This window comes from Bombus impatiens, unplaced genomic scaffold (genome assembly GCF_000188095.3).
Source record: "Bombus impatiens unplaced genomic scaffold, BIMP_2.2 scf_0418, whole genome shotgun sequence".
In the NCBI taxonomy this organism is placed as follows: Eukaryota; Metazoa; Arthropoda; class Insecta; order Hymenoptera; family Apidae; genus Bombus; species Bombus impatiens.
Window position 1 is genome coordinate 1627532 of NT_176837.1, and position 22517 is coordinate 1650048.

Below are 22517 nucleotides of genomic sequence, written 5' to 3' on the forward strand. Positions count from 1 at the left end.
AAATATTAAACCTAGAGCAATAGAATCCATCCACAAAGGAATCAGTATACTCAATTAGCGAAAGTAGCTGAACGATCCGCAAAACGCGGTTACGATAACAGGTATCTGTCCCACGCTACCGGACATTAGAAACAGCAGAATTCCCAATAACGAAGCGTCGAAACTAACCGATGGGTTATAGCAGGATTCTGGAATGTAGTTAAATCGCACAAGAACGTTAATCGCGTGTCTGGATCGTTCGTGCTCCTAGAATGAAACAGTCTGCTAATTTAATTGAAGAACGGTATGCACCGCTTCGATGGAACGAGCCAAGCTATAAAGACTATCTCGTTGAGCAACGCAGCAGTTCCTCTCGCAAAATATATCAAATCGCACGCGAAACTTTCTAGCAAACAAGAAAAATGGGAATGGAACGCGTTCATCCGGGCGAGTAGTGCTTGATGTTCTACGGAAATGTGAATTGGTTGCCTTCGGTACCAATTTTTTACTCTTTTTTCTTCTTTTTTCTACGTCTCTTTTTTATTTTTTTTCTTCTTCTTTTTTTGTTTCGTCAAACCATTCTAGCTTACACGTTTGTAAAATCACGGGCGAAATGATGTACAGACACGATGTTCAGCAGCGACCGTTCAAGTGGAATCGGTTGTAGTAGGCTGAGGAGCCATGTTTTCGTAGTCCATGCGGAAACCAGCGGAACATCGGTTCGTTCGCGTGTACGCGTGCCTTCAAAGAGCGATTTTTTATAGCTTTTTTTTGACGAGGGGCAAATTTTGTCGGTTTTATTCGATCGCTACACGTATCGTTGGTTGGCGCGATCGCAGACCACGTTTCTTTATTCATCTCCGTATTCCGAAATGGATACCTTGCCGACGTAATTGAACGCGGAATACCGTGAAAGGAGTGAAAGGGATATTCTAGACAGGTGCAAAAATGGAGGCAAGAAAAATATGCACGAATGAGAAGTAATTGTAATTTATATCTGTGTATGGGATTACATATTTCTGAATATTGTTATTCGTTAGAGACGAAATGTTTCATTAAGCGTATGTATTAATATTATCGTTATTAATTTCGTTTAATTATTAAATTATTATTTTAGAACTTAATAATTTCCAGCCACCAACTTAGTTTTTAAATTATCACACGAAATAATCTTCTTAAGAAAACATAATCAAATTTCCAGCAATATTTATAAATGTAATAATTATAAATACAATCTGTAGAAAATCTGTAATTCAAACGTTATTAAATTTATTCGAAATAGTATTTTGAGATATGTATACACTTGTATCATAATAACACAGTCGGAAGATGGATGGCTTTCAACAGAAAGTACTGCTAAATCATTATTACTAAACTTTAAATTGTAGTGAACTGAAATGAGACTAAATGATAATGTTCTATAGTGCATCTCATAATACAAAATTTAATATTGATACGTTCACAATATAAGGTATTTCAGTGTGAGAGAAGTATGCTTTGTCTGATCAATAAAGATCGTAATTACTAATTATCGTAATATTGTACATCTCGTATTAAATATTCTTGCCGCCTTCCCTCAAATAAATTTATGCAAGCACAAAACACAAGTTCGTGTTCACACGCGAATATGGAAATATGCATGCTTCACTGGGCCAGCGTATCATGTATGGAAACATCTTCCGAGAAATTTCAATTGTAATCAAAATTCTCCATCATCTATGATACACTCGACAGAGTATACAATTTTTGCCACATATTTTGCATGTTTAAGGAAGCCCTATTTTCGTATCGATAGAACGTTTGCATTGGCATCAAGGAATCACTTATAACAGGAATCCTAATAAATGAAAAATCTTTTGATGTAATTAACGCTACGAATTAAAATTAACTAAAATAACGCGTTGTAGATTTTATCGGTTATTGAATATATATAAACATTTTGTAAAATTAGTGTCGAGTGTTATTGAAATTAATTATAATTATCTGTGCATAATATATTTAGAAATATACGTATGCGTATACTTCCGTTTAAAAGCTTGGACAAACTTTTTTCTGGACAAAATATGCCTTTTTGTACATTTTTCTACGAAATATATTATAACCATAATTTTCATTTTTAACTATAATTAATTATACTTTCAATAAAAACCAATCTATAAAATCGGTTGCTTAATCAATAATAATTAGCAAAGCAAATATTACGCAGTTCATTTAACCACTTTGATGGTTACTTAATTTCCAAATATCCTGATTATAACTCGCTAAATTTTCTCTCCTGATAAAATGAAGCACCTTCTGTTTAAATTTCGTGCTTGAAACGTCCTTTTATCCGAGATGCTGAGAGTCGAGCTAACTTTTCCAGCTACAAATTAGGGAGTAAATGGCGCGAAACGGGTTGTCGCAGTATTCCAGAGGATATTGCAGCGATGTATCGCATTACTGTAACGCGAACCAACGGTCTCGCTCGTATCGTTGGCAATGGCGACGACAACGACAAGGAAGAGGAAGAAGAAGAAGAAGAAGTCGGAAGAAGAAACGAAACGGTCCAGGATCGCGGAAACTACGCTCGTCGGCCGAGTTTCATCGGATCCGCGTTAACGGCTAACTCGAAGCTACGTTAAATTAAACAGAGGGGAGATAAGTTTGGACGTGTCGCTAACTTTGCTCCTCTAGAACCACCCCTTCTTGCAAACTAGCCTTCTTCATCGCCGGCAATCTCGGCTGTTGCCACGTTTTAGCCACTGTCGCGATACGAACATGCCAAATGTTGAAAGTTACCACTTGGATCTTTCATATTATATATTTGGTATTGATAATATCACAGAGATTAATGTGTAGAGTGCCACTAGCTGAAAGAATAATCTTTCTGGTATATAAGCAATATTTAAAATCAGTGAAATAAATTTATGACAACATATGATTGAATTTGTTTTTAAATAATGTTATGCTCTAGCAATTGGTTTTTATATATACTTTTAGTATGCATAGTAACTTGTACATGTGTGTTGATATCTTTCATAAAAGATTGACATTATGTTTTTATCAGAATCTTATTTGTTATCTTGTTATCAGAAATAAGCAAACGGAATTTAAAAAATAGTATCTGTTGGAAGAATTAATAAAGCATTAGTATAATCCCAAAATAAGGTGAAATCGAGCATACATTTTTATTACATATTGCGAATCCGTTTCAGAAATTTAACATTGCGGCTTTATTATATATAATTAGCCATTCACCTCTGGAGTATCGAAAATATCGTCGTAAATCGTTGTAAAATTTCATGGTTCACGATTCCCAGAAATTAAAATTAAATTTAATATTAGCGTTACCTGAAATAATATTTTATTACGAACGCAATTCGCATTTAAGCACAATTAGACCTTAACCACGAGTGTAGCGCGATATTACAGAACAAAGGGTTAGGTTACACTCTATATATGGAAAACTTGGGTGGTGTCGAGCTGCTCGATGCGCAGACATTATCGACATGCGCAAAAATAACGAGCCTCCTTCGGACACAATGAACGAGAATGTATGAATAATAATAGGCGATACGTATTTCCGGTTGATGTTCCAGTTTAGCCAAAAGGGAAACGTGTTCGCATTCGGTATCAAACTTGTTCCTGCCAACGATTCGTTCGCTAAAATAAATAATGATCAAAATTAACTTACTTACTGCAAGATATTAACTTACTGCAAGGTTTATACGTTTCCATCAAATCATTATTAGAAAATCAATGTTCCTTATGTTCCTTATCAAAAATTTAAATTTGATCTATTATATTGTATTACAATATATAGATATAATAATAGAATATACTATATTTTAAATTTCTAGCAAATGAAGACAGCTTTAATAAAGACAATCATTTCGCAAATTCAATCGTTAAAAAGTAACATAAATAACGAGTAACTAACTTCTTTAATGAGAAGAAAATTTGCTCTCATAAAGTTCAAAATGAAAAAGTGAAAAAATTTCAAACATCGTATACTTAAATAAAATATTCACCCTCCAAGTCTGTCGAAAACAAATTCGGTCGAACAAATTAAAATTCTCTAGCACGTACAAAAAATATTTCGTCTTTTACATGAAACAAAACAAACTAATTTGTGCCTTTGTGCGTCTCTTAAATTTCAGTAAATCAATATCTATATGCTAATTGTATCACGCTTCGCGTATACGATCGCTTCAACAATGACACGATCACTCAAATTAATACTTGAACGCGTTGCATACAACCATTATGTACCATCGTTTCAACTTTCATAGTCGTGGAAAATCCAAAGTGTCTGAGAAAACCGGTCGCTAAGCCGACAGCAGAAGTACAGTGACTGGCATCGTGGCCCTAACAGAGCCTTCGTATTTTATCTAAATGACGTGAAAAGGGAGGCAATGTTCGAAGTCAGGTCGGGTCGCGCCCTTAACATCCAGTCCCTTTCTATCCACTCACCCTTTCCTTCGAGGCCATCTTCACCCTGTCCGTGCGCCGTTTCCTCTCTCGAACTTTCCTTCCCCGTCTCACCACCATAGGGAGCGCTTTAAAACCCGTGGAACACCGAGGTCGAACTCCCTTCCCAGGTATTATCTCGTCGGCTGTTCCATCGCGTAATGCGGAACCACGGTATACCGTCGCGTTTAAGGGCAAAAATAGCGACACCCCTCGTGGCCTCTCTTTATTCGTGCTTCGGTCCATGAGCAGCGGGGACAGGTGGAAAGCGTGGCGTGGAAAAGTCTCGTGCGTGCGGGGCGCGCGAACCGCGGCTAATGGAGATGCTATGTAGGCGGATCGTATAAAATTTTATGGGCATAACCCGGTCGCCGGTCGCCGGTTGCTCCAGAGGAGGGTTTCTGCTCCTTTATGATCCTTTCCCTTGCATCGAGAATGTATTTCTTTGGAACGACCATTCGTTAAATTTTTCAGATATATACGAACCATTTATTTGTTAAATTAATTAACTTCACGAAACTGAAAATGGAGAAAATCGATGTAACTGTATAAGATAAGAATCGATCACGAGCGCTTTGGCACTAAAATCTGAAAACCTTCATAAGGCGGAGTTAATCACTTCTATGTGACCTCTTCTATATGATTCTATGTACTATATGTGAATTCAATGTAACAGGAGAATCAGATGATGGATAATGTTCAATCGAAAAGCGTGTTCTGGTTAATTAATGGTCTGAAATTATTTGTGAAGGAGTTAGATCGGTGCTAGGGTTATTTTTACCCTTGCAGATAGAAGGGTGTTGCGAACCCTACTTATATTTATAGGTATGAAACACTTGAGATTTTTATTTCTTCTTATGATGGAGGGTATAATTACTTGTTGTATGAATAGTCCATTATCTAAAAGACTGCGATTCTTAAAAAAATAAATAATAATATAGTAATATAGTATGTAAGTATAATGCTACTAACAATAATATGGTATAATGTTGCTAGTAATTAACTTTACACTATTATATCGTACGATGATCATGCAATCCCTCTATAAAGCTGTAGATAATTTTAAGATTCTTTTTATTGCAACACCTACTTCCTTCAGTCAAGTAACATGTTGCAAAATTTTCTACGGTACTCTAAATATACAACTACTTAAATTTTATATAATGAATTTGCAATTCAACAATTTAATTCAGAATCGGGATGTAGGAACGACGCGACTGTATAGCTAATATGAATTCTTTCTCTGGATTCATACGAGAAAGAAAGCACTCGAACCTTCGACCCTTATTGAAACCGCTTGTTGGCCACAGTTAGCAATGGATATAGGCCGCGATGTAAATGGTACGTAGAAGTGGCGTTCGACTAGATGGAAACTGACTCGACGAATGCATATCCGACGGTAAAAATTGGAATATCCTAGCGTAGAATACGAAAATCGACGGCGGAGAGGGACAACGTGTGATTTATATTCAATGGAGAATGGTTCTTCAAATTTTCGCCGGCACCGGGAAATCGACCGAGTTATATTGAACTACGATATTTTATGTAACTTCTGGCTATTTGCATGAGCCGATAGTTCAAGCGGTCGTACGTTTTATTCTGGATCATTTACATTTGTAATGCTGGCGAGTATATTTTCAAATTTCGATCAGATCGAGTCGTAAGCATTTGTGCATTAAGTTTTTGTGCTAGTTTGGGAATTGCTCGATAATTCCAACTGATCGAGGTAAACTATTCCACGATTTTTTAAATAAAATAGATGTTTTCCAAGAATATGTTCGCAACCATTGCAATATTAGAATTTTAATCGTCAGGAGATACTTGCATAAAATTTGTATTTAAAAAATATATTTCCTCAGAAACCACACGAAATAAATTACTAACATGATTTGTGATAAACAATGACAAAAATATTTTTTAGCTCTAAAGCTACAGTCTCTTTAAAATCCTTGGACTTCCCCTCGAAACTTCTGAAATACTTGCCAACTCTTCGATAGCTCATCAATTTTCATAAAATCATCTAACTAACTATACCCTAAATCATTCCTTCATCAAAATATTTTCAAAAGTAAACTAACGTTCCTTCGTCTTCAGCTCATGTCCGCCACCACCAATGAATCTAACCTACACCGTTTCTCTTATCGTTCGAATCGTTTGATCCAACAATGAAGTTCGACGTCAAGCATCTTCCGACACGTTTGTTCTGCAAGAATCGAGAACAATGCGGCAACTAAACGAATCAAAGTGTTCCTCTTTATTTCGGCCCCTGGAGAGTATCCGTTAATCAGGTACGTACGTACACGCAAGGAAGGTAGGAAGGAAGGAAGGAAGGAAGGAAAGACCCTCGCGTTCTGGTCCATGTCCACGTGCACCGGCAGAGCCCATTCGGGGCCCGGTTGTTTGTTAAATATGCCACTTAGCCGTCAAGTCGAGCGCGGTTAGTTGTTTGTTTTACTTGAAGCACTCGCGATAATTATTCATCGTTGCCTTTATGGCACGCCTCGCCCTTCGAGAGCATGCCAGCCGAGGAATAACGACGAGGTCCTCTCTCTATTGACTTGATGGTACTCGCGAGAGGCCCCCTGCTCCTCAATCGTTCGACTTCACGAAGAATAAACTGCGAAAAGGACTCGTTCTCTTGCACACTTGCTCCCCGTTATGCTCCGCATTCAAGCCGAATGCAATCGTTCCCTTTTTCTGTCTCTTTCCCTTCCTTGATCCCTTGCAGCGGTGATTCTACCCTCTTCTCCGTCTTCTATCCTTCTCCTTTTTTTTATCTTCTTTCTCCCCTACTCCAGATGGCATTGTGGCCGTCAAACGACGTAATAACGATAAGAGCGTTCTCTCGCAGAGGAAAGAAAAAGAATTTCTTGTCGTTGCTCGACCCAGGACTGACTGTTCGTGTCTTGTCGTGAAGCCGAGACACGAACGGAGCGTATTATTGTTTCGTTACCTACGAACGGACTTCCATCGATTTCTGTTTAGTTGAAAACGGCTGAGTGCCACGCTATTTCGTTCCATCATCGGCTCTAAACGCGACAACCAAGTAATGGGGGGAGAAAAAACGAGTCGAGGCAGAGTTCACCTGGGCGTCGATCGCTGATGGAAATGTTTGATGAAACGTGAAATAAAGACGATTGGAATGTCGAGATTAATGGCACGGACAATGACTAAGAAATTACTTCGATCTCTGTGTTCCTTTCAATTTATACTTCTGACACAACAAAACAATATCAAAAATATTGCTATCACTATAACGTAATACGTTTATTTAATTTGTAGACACTATGTTCAAGATGTACATTGATCTTACAATTAGAAATCTTGTAAGCTACTCTAAAGTGTACAATATTTCGTAGGAATTCCTTTACGCACTTTTCGAATAAATCTTTCAATGTTGTTGCTTCATTACAATTCTACAGTTTAAAAGATTATTTTATTAACCCTAATTATTACACATCGTACAATCGCTACAATAGAACAGTCATCTGTATCATATTATTATAAAAGGGAAAAACAGGAAACTCTTTTCGCGCTACGGCACTCGTGAAAATATAACAAAAAGATCGTCCCAATTAATCCCAACTAAATCTGCTCAATCGTGTGATTCATGTCGTATTCAAAACATATTTAACCATCCTCATCGCGGTACGTACAATCTCCGTATGAAAGCAACCGTCTCATAAGCATCGCAAAATAACGGGATCCTGGGAGGAACGAGGGGGTAACACGTTGTGGCGTAGTCGGCTCGCCCCCAGCGTGAAAATTCCGATTCGCTCGAGTGTACCGCTTTCACTCGTCGTTAAAGTCTCGGCGGGCCTTCATCGTCGCGGTTTAATTTCGGCTACAAGGCGAAACTTTCCGGCCGCGCGAGATCGAGCGAAAGCCATTGGACCAGCGCCGACGACGGACGATCCCCGTGGCCGAAGCTAACGACGACGTCGGGGGACGATGTTTGCGCTCTCTTCTACCCCAAAAACCTGAAAGGGTTCTCCTGTAGATTAGAAAGACCGCGGTATACGTATTTCGCCTAGGAAAGGGTAGATTGGCTTTCTGTCTCTATTAGACCGCGTCTCGCCCTTCCATCTGCTTCTCCACCGGCAAACTATCCCTCCGACTATCTCGTGCCGTTGGCCTACCCTGGCCTTTTCTGGCGCCGCGATATTAACTCCGGGCCTTCTAGACTATCCTTTCATTCTCGTACGTCGGGAAATCGTGCCAGCGACGCGATGCAGATAATCGACGATTTACTGTTCACCGTGGATGTGAAATCCGGCTGTTTGAATCAATTAAGCGTCTATTTTTAGATAGTTTTATTCTGTTTCTGCTGAGATGCCATGTAGATGTTTTTCTTTTTTTACGGACAAAGTGCGTACCTTATTACGATTGACTTTCTCTGTGAATTATGTGGAACTACAGGCCGTGATGGTGTTACAAGGAAATGGGAATCTTAAAAAATATTTAGGGATTTTAGATATATAAAAAGTGTTGTCGTAGTTTTACTTTCCAGCGAAGCATTTTTTTTCATCTGGTTCTATATGTTTCATTCTCATAGTATCAAATTTTTATAACCATGCTAGACGATATGAAATGTGCTTGAATTGTACTTATTAATTAAATATAATACACCTTTACTTTTCGTAGCAACTGTAGACAAATTTTATTAACCACGTGAAATCGTTGGATTATAGATTTTTCTACGACTAAAGTATTTGTCTTTCTGGTCACATAAAGAATATTTTGAAACAAAACAAGTGAATACTTAAAAGGAAGAAATATATCGTTTAAATTATTTTATGAATCCATTACTTTAGATACATGGAATTTTCTATTTTATTTTTTGTCATATCTATCTGTTCCATGTTATCTTTAAATTCCAACAGCAATTAATTTCATTGCGTTAAAATTTACGATCGTTCTATTCGTATGTTTCAGATGGTGAGTGTTTCAGACACAAAATACGCAATTTCATGATTTCACAGGAGAATAATAGTATTCAGGTAAACGTTATCACACGAATTTTCCACGTTAGTTTTCACCGATGAATAGCTTATCGAAGCTGTCGAAGATTAACTTTTCAAATACCGTCCGCAGAAATGAATTTTATCAGGAACGCGTTGAACCCCTAACAAATGGTATTACGTTCCCCTCGGTTATCTGATCAACATAACTCAATGCGGCCAGTGACCACCGTAACGCGATACACTGACCAAAACAATGCATGCGTTTACGGCGGTTTACGACCTTTGATAATTACGATATATCGATTATTTTAAATGAATTAAGCAAAGAAATACAATTAAATCAATCGATGAAAATTAATATTCATAAATTTATCGTATCAATATTGTCTAGTTATATCAAACAATATAGGTAAATGGAGCAAGTTAATCGTTAACTCTGTTACAATCGTTAATTATATTTTTTAACTCGAGTTTCGTATATCGTCCCATCGATGGCAATTTTTTGTGTTAATCTCGTTCATCCATCAAATTAAAATCATTTAAAGTGATGCAGCGTTAAATATTTGTACAATATAGAAGAAATTGTTTAATTACTTAAAGAACTTTTTTACGTAATTTTTCGTAAGTTTCTAATTACTCATTTATTACAACTAGATTATGAATGTTCATGCAAATTTATATTTTACTTCACCAGTATAATTTCAGAAATGATAGCTATATGGAAATTCTTTTCGCCTACTATACATTATAATGTAGGTATAGAAGTAACTCACTTCAAATATTTGATATATGTATATATTTAAATTTCCAAATATTCAACTTGTATTTAAATTTACAAATATTTAAATTTGATTTAAAACTTATTTAAATTTTCAAATATTCAAATTTTCAAGTATTCATATTCAAATCTTTTTACGACTTGAAATTTTCCATAAATTCGCAAACATCCACAGTCTAAGCACAACGAACGAATAGTTGCCTTAATGTATTCTTATTTTTGTCACCCTGCCTTATAATTTCTCTGTGCAACAAATTTCCTTCTCGGATATTTAACGTATTGCGCACGTTAACTATGTACGAACTAAACACTCAAACGGTTCGAGACAAATCCTCAAGCCAGTCCCCAATTTCGAATCGACTCGAAACCGGCGGCAAGCACATACGCGTAAGCCGCGTTTCTCCTCGAAATCGTTATCGTCTCTGAGTTGTAGCAACCACGCGTGTAAACATTTTCACAGTAAGCGTACCGAGGAATACGAAGAGTAATTGATGGGTGAAACCGCGGACCTCCGATTGAATGTCTCGCGATTTTCATACGCGGGGCGGGCGATTGATAATAATCACGGAGCGTATTCATCGGTTACAAACGAGATTACTCAGGTGGCCGGTGCGTTGATCAAAGCAGGATTCCCGGCGAAATACTCTAATTGGCGCGTGCATGCTTTGCCGGGGAATTTGATTTGCTTTCCGTTTGACGGAGGTCCGCAGATTGACCCTGACGATATTGCGATCCGTGTACTCTCGTTGGTGCTTCGGGTCAGAGAAGATTCAAGGCAATCTGAGGTCTGTGCACTCGCGCGCTCGCTGCATATATGAATACCAACAGTGGAAGGAAGTTTATTGGGAGGTCGGAAAGGGCAGGATTACTCGTTAAGTCAAGTTTAGATCGTGGTTAATCTTAGCTTCCCACCCCCGAAGTTATCGGCTGATAAACAGGAAAACGATGTACCGTTTATATTTGCCCGCTTCTATTTGCGTATCGCGAAACCTGCAACCGGAGGTAATGTTGCGTCTGTGGTTGATCCAACAACACCGTTTTGCGCCGACTATGATGAACTCAAATAATGGAGAAAAATTTTTTATATTTCTTGTACTAAGATGCACTGATAGTTGGAATTTTTGTTTTATTGAATCTTTTGTGAAATTACTACTTTGCGTAAATTTCCGAGATTACTTGAAATTAATATTTTAACGATTGGGACAAACTCATTGATTGCCTGCGCGAAATAGTCAAATTGCAATATTAAATATAAAATGTATAGTGGTTTGCGGAAGTATTCGAACATTTGTAGATACTTTTTATCGACGTATTATGTGCGATATACGAAACATTTTGAATTTTCAGTAGCACTGTAATGAAACCCAAGTTTGAAACAAATCTGAGAATATATGCATATAGAAATTTCAATATATTTAGCGCGAGTATGTGTAAATATATTTCACAAAAATTGCGTATGAATATAGTAATCGATCATCTATCATGTTAATAAATCTTAATATTTTGTAGAACCATCTGTATACTGATTTTTTATTAAATATATGTCTGCAGTATAGATTTCTAACTTCTATATACATTTACAGATTGGTTTCAAATTTTATCAATATAATCATTACAGTTGTGTCTCGTGATAGTGTTAATGAAATTTCAAAAGGTTTTATATAACACACACATATACGCATAAAAGTTTCCTGTGCTAAATGTTCAAATACTTTGGAAATTGGCAAATGGTTATCACGCTTTAAAATTGTCTTCAATATTCAATTGTTTTAAACCACGTTAAAGAATAAGAAATTTGCTGCAGTAACTTTATTATCTGAATCTTTCCTATGAACTTAAACACCGGAAACGTATCTTGAAAGTTGCTGAAATTTATCGCTTGAAAAGTTAGAACTTGTACAATGCAAGATTCATAATCTTTCATCGAAGACTAACTAAAGACTATGACCAAAAACTGTCATTGGTATTAAAGTTTTATGCTCAAAAAGAAAGATAATAGACATTCTGGAAATAAGTAAGACATATCCATTTAGTTATTTCCAATAAATGTAGACTAGAATATGAAATTTTTTCGTATTTCTTCCATTCTTCCGATTTTATACTTATGGATTATTATTTTCCAGACACAGTATCTCAATTTTAGAACTGACGACAACGCGAAATATTGAAATTATATTTAGTATGTCAAAATTAATTTCCAGAAACAGCGCCAATAGAATTACAAAATTATTTTATTGATAATATGTTTTCCAACTGAAGTAAGAAGAGAAGTTTAACTTGCTGTGTGATGCTCACTAAAACATTTTGTCCAAACGAACTGCCTACAAAAATGTCCCAATTTATAGTTTTACGAGGAAATTTTTACGTGAGGCAAAACGAAATGTATGAGAAACGAAAATAAGAAAGGTCGCGTTCTATTTGATACACGCGGCCTTGCAACATGCAACCGAATTTAATGCAGAAAATAGAAACAGTCGCTATTCTACTCGGGAAGTTTGCATTCTAACGTTACTAATTACGAGTTAACTCTACATAGACATTTGAGTATCTCAAGTTTCTTTGTAAAATATCAGTTTCAAACTTAGCCGAAACTTCATGTTGCATCTCGTAAACAATTAGCGAATATGGGGGATAGCTTGAACTTGTATGACATGTCCAAGATATCCGAGCCAGTAGATGTAACGTGTCTCTTTTGAGGAACATCGTATCCTCTTAGTTATATCATAACCTCGCAGCACCTTTTAATAAGCACGTAAATAGTCTTGCAACAGTTTCCCTTATAAATATTGTAACTTCGCGGAAACGTACAAAACGGGGAGCGAAGGAAATGTTACATGCAAATGACGACTATGGATGATAATTAAAAATGGAAATTCTATTATGCTTATAGATCGTGTTTATAATAGCGTGTATCGTCGTTGCAAACAAATTCGTTCTGAAAAAAAAAGAAATTTGTCAGAAGACAGTATTCTTTGATTTTATGATTCTATCTATCCAGGAAATATAAAATAGAATGATTATTTTTCATCGAATCAGGTCCTATAATTCTATATTTGTATAAAATCATATACAAAACTAAAAAGGAAAATTACAGCTCTTCCAAAAACGTTCCACATATATTCTCGATAGTTCCATCTAAACTTTGTAGCTTCTGTAGTACATGGAAACATGTTCCAATATTTCAACACATTGGCACAATCTTCATCATAAGAAAAATGTCAACTTTTCTACTACACATGTATTAAAATAGCACCAAAGTCACACCTAACGAATTCTATCTAACAATTGAAAATAAATTAGACACGTGCCAACCTTATCTTGTATCCCGCTTTCGTTGAGGATAAACTGAACGATCTTGGAGGATGCGTATTAGCCGCGATTCGACGAGGACAGATAAGCCATCAGTGTCAGTTTCAGAGATCTGAAAGCGTCCACTCGACAGTTACGTTAAAACGGGTTGATATCTATCGTCCTGCCCAGCCGAATGTCCTGTCAGGACTTTGTGATCCCCATCACGAGAGTCATACACGTCACCGGCATACCCGGGCTTGGTCCGTTTCGCAGATAACTCATATCCATCTATATTAATTCTCGGCGGTCGGTGTGCATGCGCACCCTCGGAAATTAAACTCCGTCTTTGCGTCCTGACGTGCCTCTGATTGTCATCGATCTGAAATTCCGGACCTTTATCCGACCTTTGCGATAATTACGGTATATCTTGGACGCGTTATTAGTTTTGGCTTGACAGGGTATCTAATAGAATCGACGGGTGCGGGTTTCTGTTATGATGAAACTCGTGGAAAGTCAGCGATGAAACGGGAGGTGAAAATTTCTTGGATGATGAAGATTTATTTTATCTGTTTCATTTCTTTGAGAATCAAGCTTCTGCTTTTTCTTCTCCTCATATAATCAAGTCGTTTTAACTTCGATGAATTTCATTTGGAAATATATCAATATAGATATACCATATAATCAAAATTTTGTAATTCAAATTCTAATGCACTTTTATTCATATAGGGATATTTTTAATCTGTTTTAAATCTTTTTTTATTAATCATTTAAAACCTATATGATGGTTTATTTCAGCTTACATGTTAAATTTTGTCTGGATATATATGCGTATAATAATTTTTATATACAATCTTTTTTATGCATACGTAAAACTATCTGCAGAACTGATATTTCTTGCTAGACTTTAATTGACAACGCTCGAGAATTTTGTCGGATCTCTCTCTCTCTCTCTCTCTCTACTTTGTCGAAAAGCTGGAATTGTTAATAATGTAATCAATCCATAAATCGACGTATGAACGCCTCGTTGTTCAGTAACAGAAGTTCAATGGACCGATGAAAGCTTAATGCCGGCCAACAAGATTATAACAAGTATACAGTGCAAATTCGCTAATAAAGTTAAATTCGGGCGAACATCGCCATCTCGTGCCTCGTTACGTAACTTTCGTTCGTTAAATAAACAACCGGCACGAAAAAACGTAATCTTCGTCGACTTTTTCGATTCAATTTTCGCAACAACCGACGCGTGCAACGTCGCTTTCCCTTTTACGCACTATGAGAAGAGAAAAGGAAAGAAAAAATAGCGAAAAAAGAATGTTGCAAAAAAGTAACGCAAGTATCGTTAGTTTTGTGCTGAGAGAAAAACTACGAATTTCATATTTTTTCTAATTTCCGTTTCCCGACCCCATCGATGCTTCGTTATTCCTTCTTTGCGAATGAAAATAGTTTTCAAACACGTTGAATCAGAAATACGACGTTTATAGAGCTTCTTAAGATCAGTAAAATTACGTTGGATTTATCCACTGTTTGTTGTACAAATATTTATTTGTTTCGTGATTACACGATATTACAATTTCGTTTAGATCGTATAACAAGTTCGGCTTTTTCTGACGAGTACACGTAACTTAGAAACTGATCGCAACTTTTCTACCAGACCTTCTTCCAGAATTATTTTCCTCTCTTCGATGAAATGGAAACAAAAGTGTTTGCTTCCATATCGCTTTCGGCACGATGTTTTTACGAAACACGATAACTGAAACGGATACGATGTACCGAGAGTTGTATTATACACTTATGGTTAGTGTAATAGTACAAGTTGAGGCTCACATCATTGCAATTGCAGGAAATGTAACTTGCCCCGAGCAGATATCGTAAACGTTGCTATTTACGTTACAACCAGCTTGTTTAATTTGTTACATAATTCAAAAGAAAGAGATTCATTGAATTATACTCGTTTCAGTGTTAATACACGTAACCAAAAATAGTCTATTACCTAAATATAGATTTCCAACAGTGATTGGTAGAAGGATATTAATGTGGAAGTAAATAAATAATCAGCGCAGCAGTAACAGTAGTAATCTGATGCAGAAGTAATCTACTCTGATTGATATTAGAAATCATTAATGGTGGATTGTAAATTCCTCTGACTAACTCTTTGCCTCTGTTACTTTGATATATAATATAGCTATATAGAAATTGTTATTGTTGTTGAACAATAAGTTCGTTCGAGTGAAATGAATCTGCAACGGAGATCGCTAAATATTTGATTTGTATGAAACTAATGCAATATGGGATACTGTGATTAATCAAATCTTTGACGATAATAAAAGAAAAAACTACAGAAAATTGGAACATTTGTAAAATAGACAAATCATTGGTTTACAAATCGGTTATCGTAAAATTGGTTATGGTAACAACACTTGCGACAAAAAAAAAATTGAATTTACTCGAAACAGAAAATCGCAGGTAACAATCGAACTGCTCGTTTGCCTCGAATTATTTCCCAGTTCGCGTCCTAACCCATTTTCTCCGAGAACAATCGCTTTTCCATCGTTAACGAGTGAATTATCAAACGGGTGCTCGCTTACAGGGAAAAACAATCGAACGAAGGGAAAAGGAGCGCGAATTTTCATAGATGCGGCGGGCTCCAATCGTGATACGTTATCGAGCGGAAAGCGCGAACGCCCGTCACGGCTCGTTCCAATTAACGGGGAGGCTCGTTTCTCATTTAAGAACGCTTTAGAATGCGGCGCACCGTGAACGACCCATCGACCCGGCAACAACAAACAATTTATACATTTAATAACCTCCGTCTTCGACGATATCGCGCCAGTTTGTTTGTTAAAGCTAATTGAACGTGCGTTTTAATAAACGCACGCGGTCAATTGAAAACGCGGCCTAATTGGCGCTGTTCCCGATTTTCGGGGCTTGCGTTTTCATGCGCGACTACGCTGCAAACCGCTTAGGCACGCTGCCCTGGGTCCGCGATTCTCGCGACAGCTTTTCGCAATAGCTAACATGCGTGAAACATACCTAATTCTTTCGAAAAGGCACGAAATGGACGCGCGTGCAATTTTGAAGGCCCGATTGCCAGTTTCCGGTTGGTGTAACGAGCCAGCCGCAAGTAAATCCGCGCGGTTGCACGCCTCGCCGGCCACGCTTCGACTGGCTTTGCTGATTCGATAATGGAATATTTGCTGGTCTACCTTTGCGTCTTATTCGGTGGTCAATTGATTAGAATTTTTGTTCGCGATTCGTAGTTTGTGAGAAGTCGATGTAATTAACGACAAGACTGATGTATGGTGGTATAGCTGAGAAGCAAAGGTACAACGAAGCATGAGCCAGAAATCATTTCAGTTTTGCCCTGAGAAAATGAACTGCGACAAGAAAACGACTCGACGTTGTCGACACATCGGAGCAAAGCACAACGTTCTATTACAAATACGATCGATTGCCGAAGAATCACGAATATTATCTAATCATCTAATCATTGCGAAAGTTTAAAATCTAGAAGTTTCTTTATTAAAAATTTTCACCATTTCGTTGTTATTTTGATAGATGAATAGGAAGCGAACAAATTGTCCAATTCTAGATCAAACATAATTCTTCTATCCGTTCTGGGCGAAAAGTGAAAGTGAATAGAACCTGTCCACCTATTCTCGAAGCTGGTTGTCATTAGACGCACAAGAGATAAAGTAATTTCAGCTGGATTTTATATCTTTGCAACAGCAACTCTCTAACGCGAACAAAGTCGACAAGCTCGCGATAATAAGGCCAGTCATTAGTCGTTGGTACGCCTCGGGAAATAGTAGTTCGCACGTGCGCAACAACGACAACGTAAAGAAAAAGAAAACAACGGTTTTAGTTTTTCTCACGGAAGAGAACTCGAAAATTGTAGTGAGTGCACATGCACTTGGACGTACCTCGCGCGGAAAACCGTCATTCGCGTGTCGTTCGAGCCGGTCCGCTGCTGGTCGGTGTGCTAATTAAGATGGACGAGCCACCAGGGGGATTAATGACACCCGTCGAGTCTGCCTCCGACTATCGTTACAACGTTCCGCTCGAAAGCATCGGAATACTCTTCCTAATTGCCTATCGGGCAAGAATGTTTTCGTCGTTGCTGCTGAATTAATCTGATAAGACGCGTATGCAGCGGGGATTAGACTGAGGAATGAAAGGTGAATTTGTTGTACCCTTGTAACGAATTCATCGTTTAGCCCCGTTACCGTGTCGAGCAATTTGTTATGTCGTGATTTTGTTCCATCGGGTCTTCTTGTCTTTAGAAATCGTACGAAATTCTGGTGGCATTTAAAAAATTAATAAATACGTATAGAAAGTAGAAAGCTTGTCTATAAAGAATGACGATGGTGTTAAGAAAGATCTGGTAAATATAATATGGTAGATATTTTCTTTTCTTATGACGCATGTATGTTGTAACCTACAAATGTATTTTCATGAAATACATATATCTTCTGTATTTTTCTTTGCTGTACTTTTCAATTTTATGATCTTACGATCGTGACTAAGTGATTGTTGGATCAGTTGATTTCTATGTGTACGTAATATTTCATATGTCATCTGATGTTGTATAAAATTATTTTGCATTATAAAGTACAATTGGATTTTTCGCTCCAGATTGTAGATAATCGACGTACCACATACTCTAAGGCATATAGAAACTTTGTAGCGTAATTTAGTTAATAAATTTTTATTTAGTTGTTTTATTACAATAATAAAGCTACATTGGCTACATATCTAGTTTTCAATTTATGAAATAAATGGTTTATATCGTTTAAAGCGGCAAAAGAAGTCGAGTACAAAACAGTTTTCAAGCTGGGCAGGTAGCAATTGCGTTATCTGAATGCCTTAATGTCGCTAACTGAGATTTTATTCTACGTACGTCTGATACTGATGACGACTGAGTAACAGCGACTCACGCAACTGTGCAGCCAACTGATTGCCACGAAACATACTACAGAAAATTCACACATTCTTCATCTTTATAATTTCTTCCTGATCGAGATTAAATGTCGACATGCTCAACGATTACAGCTACCTAGAACTTTTCCCTCATCTTTTACTCTCATCTTCCACGTTCCTTAACATTCATCTTAAACGAGCGACGCTGGCTTGATAAATACAGAACATTCTTTCGAAGCAGGACACCGTCACGTTGAAAGAAAGCAAGCGCATAATTAATATACGAATAAGAAAAGCTAGATCCGCCGGTATATAATATATTAAAGCATTTTTCATCGACATTGTTTCAGACACATCCCGCTATAAATTCGCAAATACGCTTAATTCGTGTCGTTGATGGTTTTATCTCCGGACCAAGGCGTTGGCAAAAAGCAATTTCTTCCACGTAGTACATACACGAGAGATAGGTCCATCCCCTCGCTATCAAACCTGGAAACGTATGAATTCCTACTTTACATCCGCTCTGTGAGTTAAGTAGGCCATATTTCCAGTGTGGCAAACAGGGAGACCGTGGAATTTATTACGGAACAGATGTCCCCAAAAATAAAAGAAAGGTCATCATACGCGCTGATACTACTCGCGTAGTAGATGGACGTATATTAATAAGATTACAAAATCGCTCAGTGATCAAAGTTGAAAATTTTCGATAAAAGTTAAATATCAAATAGCATTTGCATCAGTTTTTTTACATAAATTCCTATCAACGTTAACAATTCAACGATGTGTCATAAAAACGAACTAATAGTTTACGTTTTCCATTATGTCATAGCAAAATCCTCATATTGAATCATGAAGTAACATTAAAATTAAAAAATCTTTAAGAATGCATCAACCATATTTTTCTTCTTGTTTGTCGTATTTAATTGCTGCGATCGTCAAAAGTTGGAAACTTTAACCACTGACCGATTTTACGACCTCGCTGTATCGTTTTCTTCAGGTATACGCGCAACTTTATGCTGTTTAACGACAGATCGATGGCATTCTCGACAATTTCTCCCTTCTGGCTTGTTCGGCTCATGTAGATCGTATATCTATATGGAATGGTTCGCGATGGTAGAGAAGCGGTGCAACGCATATAATTTCACGAAATTAGGTTATCCTTTAATGCATGCCGGCTATTCATAATGCGGCAGTTCGCGAACACGTTGCGGTGTCTAGCCTAGCATCAGAGTGCATATTCCTGTCTCATCGGGCTCGATTCATTCGCGTTTCCTCTTGCTGGTATCGTTCTGCTCTCGTCTTTTTGCATCCACCTAATGCGCGCTAAATTAATTCTTCGCGCCGTTAGTTGATCCTCCGAGCCGATGCGAAAATGCAGGGAAATGGAGAGAACGTTCGGATCATCGGTGAGAAAATAATTATCGGAACGTGACTCGACGCTGAGAACCGAATACTATAAAAGAAACGTGTACGTATGTAACTGCATTTTATCGGTGTCTTTCAAGGAGTACAAAAGGAACAAGGGATATTGGGATTATGTGGTGTTTGTTGAATTGGTTTATCGAACTGGTTCTTCGAAAATGGAAGCTAAGATGTGCAAGCAAGGTAGGGATTTATTAATCAGTTGTTGGTGGTATTCGTAAGACTTTTAATGTTATTTGCAATTTCTTGTTACTTTTATAATTTCTTTCTTCTGGTAACTTTCTTTAGAAAATGATCTCAATTATCAGCTATTCTATAAATAGCTTTTGTGGAAAACGATTGCGGCGGAATGAAATTATTTCTCTCATTCCCAGAAAACAGCAACGCGTAGATTTGTTCCCGAGAAATCTAATTTTATCATTTATAATAACAATCAGGTAATTGTACTAATATTTTCATTCAGTATTTATTGTACAATAACGCATAACCTAGTGACCTATGTTTAACATTCATAACGGTAACAAGATTTATTTAACATTTATATTTAACAATATCTCTGATATTGCAATGTATATTCGGTACAAATATTCTGCATTACAAAACAAAGTAGGAAACGATATATTTAACAATTCGCATGTGTAATACTGACAGAAATTAAAATACGGATGTATCAATTTTTAACCAAGTATACATATAATAATTACCTATAATGCTGATCAAAAATTTGCCTCTATCTACCTAATCCTCGAGTTAACCTATCTAAGTCAATCTACCTAATTCTATACTGAATCTCTCGCTAATTTTGCTGTTAATCCGAACTTGATGGTATCTGTAGAGAGAAATCAATAATTATTTCTTTTATTCCCACAGATTTTCAATTTGAATATTAATGAGAAAAACACTTTCTCTGGGGTAACAAAAGAGAAGAGAATTTAATGATAACTTCTTTTTATAGTTTTGCACTCTATGAAATCTGCAGGATCATGTGGATATTTGTCTATTCATAAACAACATAGAATTTCAAACGTAGTGATTGACAAACTTCTAGACAGGGGATTATTGTTAACTAAATTTATAAAAACTAAATTTGAAATCTTGCCAGGCACACGTGAACTTATTGACTCCTTTCGATGTGACTATTAAAAATAAAATTCCTTATACTACAAACATCGAGAGACGATTTCAAACGTTGTCAAAAGGAATCCAGTCTTTAAGAAGAGGGCAGGAACGTCTCATTTCCGCGATATAATGAAATTTAGCGACTGATGGAGTCCCTTCTCTCGGAAAAGGATATCGAGGCGACAGGATCCATTGTGCGGCGGTATGGCAGCAAGTTGTTCGCAATCGAAGACACGAATCGTGGTACACGGTTGGAGAGATGATAAAAGACGAAAGGGAAACGGGACGGAGAACATCGCATTACGTACGGGAAGACAGGCGGTTGGAGGCTGGGACGACCCGTGTAAATCTCGTCGGTGTACCGGCGTGGCGAAGCATAAATTTCCTTTCGGTCGACCTCTCGTCCGACGCCTCTTACATTCACCTAAACGTTTCTGCGCTGGATACTACTTATCTGTCGGAACCGTTCTCGCGGGCTAACGCGTTCCTTTTGTTTCCGTCAGCCGACATATTGTGCGTCGAGTGCGTCCTAGACGTTATCGGTGTCCCGTCGGAGAACACCGTGTATCCTTTCGCGGGATGCTGCGACGTCAGATGCCTGCGGGCTGCTTACAATGCGCGATAATGTTGTCTGCTTGAAAGCGTTCGGGCGTTCTCCATGAGAGGGATACACGAATCTGAAATTATGATTGCAGAGGATGTATATCCTGACGAACTGTCGTTTTGACACATGAAACTTTTGAAATCTGAGATGCTGTACTTGTAAGGTTGTATATACGTAGTTGATTGATTTGATGTATTCGTGTATTCGTTAGAATCATAGTAAGAATAATAGTGCACCGGATACACAATACAAGATTTCGGCGTTTTCGAGTTTCAAATATCACATGTTTTGTATGACCATAAATACCACAAAGCTTATAAAGATGTTGAGGCAGTAAAACTACGTTCCTGTATACGCTTTAGCGAGAATTAGTTTCTATATACAAGATTTAAGGATACACGCAGATGTTTTCGTTTGGCTTATGGAGAAGTTGATTGAGGATCAACGGAATAAGGAATGGAAAAAAGCAGCTGTGACCGAAAGATAATTGCTGAAGAGATAGGATTAAGGGATAAAGGAAGATTGACTCGTGAAATTCTATAGTCGTGCCGTTGCTTAACTTAAAAATATTTAAAATAATAACAAAAATATTTTAGTAAAACACTGATATATGTACTCGTACAAGCAAAACTCGTACTATCAGTTCAGTTTCAAAATTTCAAGCTTCAGATTCTTTCCAGTTCCTTGAACAATATTCAAACTTCACCACTAATAAACTCTTCTATTCAGTCGTTATCGCGACTGTCTGTGAAACCTTTGAACCTCCTCACTCACTCACGGTGGCGAACAATTCGTAGCGGGAAACGCACGGAAGAAAGTGCGAATGCACTTGACGGTAAAAATTAAAGGGAAAAGGGTGCTCGCGCGGTGCAAAGTTTCCATCGCGGGTCAGGTGAGTGCGTACCACCAGGGTACAAGAGAGAGAAGGAAGAGCGAAAGTCGGAGGAAGTTGGAGCGAGGGAAAAGCGTGGATTCGAGGATGAGAGACCGGCAT

At 37.4% G+C, this 22517-nt stretch overlaps 2 protein-coding genes across 4 annotated transcripts in view; one reads left to right on the plus strand and one right to left on the minus strand.

The window, feature by feature from the left end:
* LOC117151764 overlaps positions 1–4663 on the minus strand; it is a 34696-nt gene extending 30033 nt beyond the window's left edge. The window contains exon 1 of the mRNA XM_033321237.1: positions 4432–4663. Within this exon, the coding sequence (XP_033177128.1) occupies positions 4432–4509 (78 nt within the window). The 5' untranslated portion in view covers positions 4510–4663. The remainder of the gene's footprint in view (positions 1–4431) is intronic.
* LOC100747772 (semaphorin-2A) overlaps positions 1–22517 on the plus strand; it is a 564473-nt gene that overhangs the window by 211532 nt on the left and 330424 nt on the right. The window lies entirely within an intron of this gene.